The 7,500-nt window shown below is 35.3% G+C and overlaps 1 protein-coding gene across 2 annotated transcripts in view; it reads left to right on the top strand.

Annotated features, from left to right (window-relative positions):
• The window catches only part of LOC119583823 (importin subunit alpha-3-like), a 16,377-nt gene extending 9,290 nt beyond the window's left edge, over positions 1-7,087 (top strand). For both annotated transcript variants that reach the window (XM_037932538.1, XM_037932539.1), the window contains exons 5-11: positions 65-291; positions 685-810; positions 1,428-1,562; positions 2,334-2,510; positions 3,230-3,392; positions 3,494-3,585; positions 3,785-7,087. In XM_037932538.1, coding sequence (XP_037788466.1) covers positions 65-291; positions 685-810; positions 1,428-1,562; positions 2,334-2,510; positions 3,230-3,392; positions 3,494-3,585; positions 3,785-3,877 — 1,013 coding nt within the window. In that variant the 3' untranslated portion in view covers positions 3,878-7,087. The remainder of the gene's footprint in view (positions 1-64; positions 292-684; positions 811-1,427; positions 1,563-2,333; positions 2,511-3,229; positions 3,393-3,493; positions 3,586-3,784) is intronic.
• The last annotated feature ends 413 nt before the right edge of the window (positions 7,088-7,500 follow it).

Genomic DNA, 7,500 nt, shown 5'->3' on the forward strand with positions numbered 1-7,500 from the left:
GCCTTGGAATAAATTTCCTTAGTGATTATACTATTGATTTGATATATATTTTATTTGCCTTCAGGTAATATAATTGGTGATGGGCCACAACTAAGAGACTATGTCATCTCCTTGGGTGTTGTCCAGCCACTTCTTAGCTTCATTAACCCAGAAATACCTATTGGATTCTTACGAAATGTTACATGGGTCATTGTCAACCTGTGCCGGAACAAGGAACCACCACCACCCCAACAGACTATAAAGGAGATTCTTCCTGCATTAAATATCTTGATTCATCACCATGACACTTCTGTAAGATATATGATGAATTCAGAACCTACTGAGCAAGCTGCCATCTTTATCTTCTGCCTTCTACATTTAGATATGCTTTTATTTTTTATTCAGTTTTCTGAAAAGTAGAAGTAACAAATAAAAAGTATCAGTGTTTAGCCATTAATATAGACTTATATGAATATTAAATTGCAGTCTTGCTTGTAATCAGCTGGTGTATTTATAAAACTAATTTCTGCTCACTGTGCCAACATTTTCTCTTCCACTTTTATTGTTTTAGGTTGTATACATTAAAGGCTGCTTCGGGAACAAAGAACAGTGTATAATAGTAGTTTTCCATTATTAGGTGCAGCTGTTCATTTGAAAAAAGATAGAGGAAATGTCCCCTGTTAATGTATTTATTCTTCCCCCCAGATATTGGTGGACACAGTATGGGCTCTTAGTTACCTTACGGATGGTGGTAATAATAATATTCAGCTGGTCATAGACAGTGGTGTCGTTCCAAAGCTTATACCATTGCTTTCCCATAAAGAAGTTAAGGTAAGATTATCAGAGCCTTTAAAACACACACAAACACACACACAAACACACACACACACACACACACACACACACACACACACACACACACACACACACACACACACACACACAACACACCACACACACCCACACACACACACACACACCACACACACACACACACACAACACACCACACACCACAACCACACACAAACACAAACACAACACACACCACACAAACACACACACACAAACACACACACACCAACACCAACACACCACACACACACACAACACACACAAACACACACACAAACACACGCACACACAAACACACACAAACACAAACAAACACAAACACAAACACAAACACAAACACAAACACAAACACACACACACACACACACACACACACACACACACACACACACACACACACAGCTGAAATGCTCTCTACAATGAGTAACAGTCAAGAGTTGAGTTGATTGGAAAATAGCTCCCTTTGAGGACATTTTCAGTTCATAGAGAGAAAGTACATACTTTTTGTTTTCATATACAAGTCTTTTCCTCACCTTTTCTTACTTTTTTCCACAGTTATATTATTCATTAATGGATTTGAAATGTTCCCATTAGGTCCAGACAGCAGCATTAAGAGCTGTAGGTAATATTGTTACTGGTACTGATGACCAGACCCAAGTAGTCCTGAACTGCGGAGCACTGTTCCATTTCCCTGCCCTCTTGACTCACCAGAAGGAAAAGATTAATAAGGCAAGTTTCTTGTAAGGGCATGTATTTTGCTCCTTTGACATAGGACATATTGCAAGCCATTTCTTCTTAGAGTCTAGTCTCTTTCTTTTATAAGAATTACTACTTTATTTTTCATCATGACATCTGATGCTTAATATTCAGTACATATATCATATTAACCTGTATAGGCAACTGGTGTTCTTGTTTCCATGCCATATAGGCACCAAGAATGTCCTGGTTTGTGGCTTTCCTATAGACATGTGATATTGTGAGGCCTTAGTTCTAGTTTATGGCCAAAAATCTCATAAAAGCATCCAGCTACCAATGTACAAACTCTATAGAAGGGCTATAAACTGATTGAACTGTGACATGTGTCCAGCAAGATGGTCAGACATGGCATGGTATGACATACATACTTCCTGGAGTCATTGAGCATCGTTTTAGGAATTAATGAAATACTGGAAAAAAATTTCTTAATTTTGTAGTTTATTTTCTTGTCTTTAAGTAAAAGGATGCAGATTGTAGGGTTCATTATCACTCTTTCTCTTCAGAATTATTATTATTATTTTTATTATTATTATTTTATTATTATTATTATTATTATTATTATTATTATTATTATTATTATTATTGTTATTATTATTATTGTTATTGTTATTATTATTATTATTATTATTATTATTATTATTATTATTATTATTATTATTATTATTAATTTTATTATTTACTTTACTGTTGTCATCATCTGTGATCATCACCATCATTATTATTCTTGTATATTTGCTATATTAGGAAGCTGTATGGTTCTTAAGCAACATAACAGCAGGAAACAAGCAGCAGGTCCAAGCAGTTATTGACGCAGGTCTCATCCCAATGATTGTTTTACAACTAAGCAAAGGAGAGTTCCAGACACAGAAGGAAGCAGCTTGGGCCATCAGCAACCTTACCATTTCGGGTAGTAAGCAACAGGTATGAGATAATTTGGCTTACATAGTAATTGTGTAATGCACTCATCCACAGTACATGGTACCCAGTTTGCAGTGGGATTTTCTTATAGCATGGTTGTTTAAGTCCCAGAAGAAATATAAGCATGGAATGTTGAGTTGTTATATTTAGTTTTAAGATGCCATTGCACACTGAGCAGTGATGAAGAAGCATAACCATTGTTACTCAGTTGTTGATTTCCTGGATGTGACATCTTTTAGGTTTGTAATTTGTTGTGTGTGTGTGAATGGAAAAATTAAAGGTCTCTGAATATTGCCAAGGTAATATTCTGAATGAAAAAGGAGTGCAGCTGAGGTTGTCATACGGCATGTAAGTGCTGAGATGGTAGCCGATGATTAAAGCCCAATTGGACCTAGAGTGTATCAGAGAACAAATGAATGTTAGGTAGCTAGGATGACGGCGTTGCAGCAGATCACCGGTCTCTTAGTGGCAGGATTAGTTAATTTCAAATTTAATCAGAGTAATTAAGCTGAAGTCCATACAGGTAATTAACACTGAGGGAGCAATGGTAAGCTGAGGTGAGGCATGAGGCTTGGGCTTTTAATTAAACTCTAGCACATGTTAGACCCTTCTGAGCTTGTGTGGTAATGCAAACATTATGACTGGTGAAGACTTAATTGAATCGAGTATATGAAAATCTAACATATGTTGTTTATTGTAGATTTTATGTATATCCCCCACAGGTGGCTCATCTAGTAAGTCAAGGTGTAATTCCACCATTTTGTAACTTGCTCACCTGCAAGGATACACAGGTCATTCAAGTCGTTTTAGATGGGATCTCAAACATCCTAAATCGAGCTGGTGAGGATGTGGAAGTGGTAGCCAACATGATAGAAGAATGTGGTGGTAAGAAGTGTGCTTTTTTGAGGTTCTAAGGTGATCAACATCTGATATATCCATTATTTTTTTGATTCTTCATTTTACTAATTTGTTTGTTTTTGTCACAGGTCTTGACAAGATAGAATTCCTTCAGAACCATGAAAATGTAGAGATTTACAAGTTGGCATACAGCATTATAGAGAGATACTTCTCAGAAGATGTAAGTAAATATTTTTGTATGTAATGATTTAAATTTCATCATTGTTACTGGTGTTACGTTATTTTTCGACTGTCTATAGGTATTACTCTTGGTTTCTGTTCATAGTACCATAATATAAAGAGTGGTGTAAGTTTTTACGGTTAAAAACTCTTTTGACAATCTGGTGTTCATTCTAAGTGAAATTCTCCTTTTTTTCCAGGATGCAGAAGATCCAAACTTGGTGTCTGAGGCCACAGAGACTGAATATGCGTTTGACAATAATAGCACTAGTGAGGGAGGCTTTCGATTTTAGTGACTGTTGGCAACTAGGTATACAATTTCTTGACGATGGTGGATTAACTAATAATTGTTGGTGGTAGATGACTGTTCATTTTATTGCTTATAGAGATCATTCTATATTGCATTAACATCTACACCAGTCAGTAGCTAGTTAAATCACCATGACTAAAGTTGTTATGAATCTTTAGCTGTTGATATTTCTTAATGAGTTCATGTGACTTGTATACAATATAATCAGTTATCATTGAAAAGATGCCCATCAGTGCATTGGGATTATGCAATTCTGAAATTTCCACTAGTGATGAAACTTGAATTTGATATTTACTCACCAGACTGAACAAAAGAACGATGAAGCTCTTTTCGTTTGCAAGCAGAAAAGTCTTAGTAAGTTTTCAAAGGCCTTCAATCACTGACCGGGAAAATGCCTTCTTAAATTAACTGAGCTTCAAGACAAACAAGTTCAGAATGCAAATTCAGCTGTGCTAAAAAAGAAAGAAAGAAAGAAAGAAAATGAAAAACACATTTCATACAGTCCTTATGTGTAAAAAAAAAAAGAGAGAAAAAAGAAATGGAAAACCGAGACACTGAAAGAATTTTAAAGAGTGAAATACGGGTTTCAGAAGTAAAGGCAATGTGTTTTCTGAAGTGGAATTAACATATAGTGGGTAACAAAAAATAGCAACTTAATGAATTTTCATTGACTCAGTTTTATTTTTGATAAGGGTTTTATTTTTATTATGGAATTTTTTGTTTAGTTTTTTTTTTTTTTCTTCATTGTAAGGGAATTTTGTAGCATGATAACCAAAGGTATAGTATTATGGGTAAGTTAATGAGAATTATAAGGGTACATTGTTTATAATGGCTATTATGTGGTACTCACATGGGTGTAAGCAAGTGTCAAATAAGGCTATCTGAATAAACATATTAATATTCAACACCTGGGCTGTATTGTTGAATTGGCACAACAAACATTGCACATGCAATTATATCCTTCCAGGTCAATCTATAGGATTGGGAAATTCAGAGTTGGTGTGTAACTGATGTAGTCATACAATAGACCAGTTTCATTTCACAAATGGAAGGGTTGAAAGAGTTACATAAAACATTGGTGAGCAGTTTTCTTTATGCTGGCTTTATTTTTACTCAACTCCTCCAGGAATATTACAATGAAGGATGTATAATAATGAAGTGCACAGGTAGGCTGTGCAGAATGATACATAGTCCTTTTTTACGCTTGTTTTTTTCTGTGTCAGTGTACATTGGTTCTAATTGTAATAATTTCATTATGATTATTACCTGTTTTAGAGAACCCTTTTACAGAACATTTTTGTGTGTAAAGTGGTATTAACTTTCTGAAACCTTAATGTATGGTCAAAGCCATATGTCTGATAGTCCTATGACCCTTTCTTAGGAACCAAACCTTTTTTCCTTTTTTCTCATCCCTTCTTCCCCCTATACACTAACTGCAGAGGTATATTACTCATATCATTTCATCTCATTCCTTATTAGAAGTAAACTGTTGACATTTCAGGAAAGCAATTTCCACATTGGAAGGAAGGAACTTCATGTCCATGATGTGAAATTCATTTAAAGTAGCGTTGATGGCATCATTACTTGTGTTATTAGAAACCATGCAGACTTGTGCATCTATTGCTGGAGTATTTGCAGATTCATGAGATTGATTGCATGTTAATGCTTTATTCTGATTAAATGTTCAATACTGTGAACCCCTGCAGTACTCCAGCAGTGTATAGAGCCTGGGATAAATTTTAATGTAACACTGTCCATTTTGACGTACTTTAGTGTGTTCCGAAGGCATGGCTGAGAAAGGGAATTAACTGCAGACAGAAGTTATCACTTTGCCTTTATTTTTATTTGAGACATGGTCTCTTCCTTGTCTTGGACTGTCATAAAAAAATTTCCTTGCAACAAGTAAGAGAAGGTTCTGCCCTCAACTTCAGTTACACAGCACTTTAACTTTGGAATAGAAACACAAATTTTAAAGCTTAGGAACTGCCTCAGGAAATCTAATGGGGAAAGAAATCTTTGAGTATGGTGTCTGGAAGTTTCCACAACTCCACAAATCCAGCCTTCTCTTATTTGCAGCATTACTCTTGACGTTGTGGGTGTTTACTGGCAACACAGGCACTTTTGGCAGTAGAAAAACTAAGTATTTCACCAGTCTTATAGTTCGTCCAAAAAAAAGAAAAAAAAAAAAGAAAAAAAGATGTGAACTCTCAAGGTTTGTAATGAACCTTTGATAAAACTGGAGAATTTAATTTTTAAGAGGATACACTGTATATATCAAGGGAGGTTTTTGTATAAGTAAAGAACGAAAATGATGGAGACGTCAAATTATTTATAGCTTTTTGTAGTAACAGAAATATTCAGTAGTCATTGATTTTCTTGTGGGAAAAACATGCAATAGTTTGTCTGATGGTGAAGGTGCCCAAGTGACTGCCGGGAACAACTCTCCCCTCCTCTCCTGCCTTGAGCCGAGAAAAGGTTGGAAATGCTCATATCGCACCCCCCATGGCTGTGTCTTACATTTATATATAAAGCTTGTATTGCTGAAAATGTTATAGATATTAAATAATGAGAAAGCTATTCCCCTATTTTAGGTTGTAAAGGCATTGCTAAAGTTTTTGCAGGGCTTTCCAGCGTCTCAACCTTTTCTTTATATTAGAAATATTTTATATTGGAAAACAAGAGGTATTACCAAATAACTAAATTTAGGGTAACATTTCTTTTTTTATATATCATTCAAAAGTCCAAAGACCACAGAGGAAATGCTGTTGATCAGTGATAGCTCAAGTATTCCAGTGGTACAGTGTCTAGTGATGGCAGTACCTCTTATGCCATATGTCCTGGATTAATTTGTTAAAAGCTTCTCCCAGACTCAACAGATTATCAACACTAGAGTAATTCTGGAGTTCCAGTGCTTCTCAGTAGAGGTCATTCTTTTGTTTCACTTTATGGTATGTTGACCTCTTGTAATCTGTGAAACTGCTGAATAACCCTAGTGCATGTTGAGACTACACGAAGCTCAAATGACCTTCCAAATTGACCTTATGAAAAGATTTGCATATCATTTTTTCAGTGTGAATAGCAGGAAGATATTCATCTGTCAGATTTACAATGAGTCATTGGTTAGGAAAAGGTCATGATTGACATAAATTATAATGGGACATATGCAAGCCTTAGTGCCGGCAAGGCAAAGTGAGAAAGCATTGCTCGGATGTTATTTTACAAAGAATACTCTTGGGTCATTTGTGTGATAGGAAGCTCAAAATACACTACATACAGGAAGAAATCAAAGAATTTGTAAATAATGATATTAAAAGATTGGCAATTGTCATTTATAGAAATTTCCTACATGTAATAGTAGAAATGTATGTTACATTAACACAGCATATTATATCAAATCACACTTATAGAAAATAGTTTAGAAAGAGGGCTTCCTTTCTTACATACTGTTAATGAAATTTACAAAATCTTAAAAACAAAAATATCAATGTTCATCTGGATTTCTAAAGACCACTAGCATGACGAGCTTTTGCATAGAACCACTGAGCATCTTTCCGTGCACTTACACAGTGGGGATGTCTTTCCATGGGTTTTGCAAGAACATATTCC

This window comes from Penaeus monodon, chromosome 17 (genome assembly GCF_015228065.2).
Source record: "Penaeus monodon isolate SGIC_2016 chromosome 17, NSTDA_Pmon_1, whole genome shotgun sequence".
In the NCBI taxonomy this organism is placed as follows: domain Eukaryota; kingdom Metazoa; phylum Arthropoda; class Malacostraca; order Decapoda; family Penaeidae; genus Penaeus; species Penaeus monodon.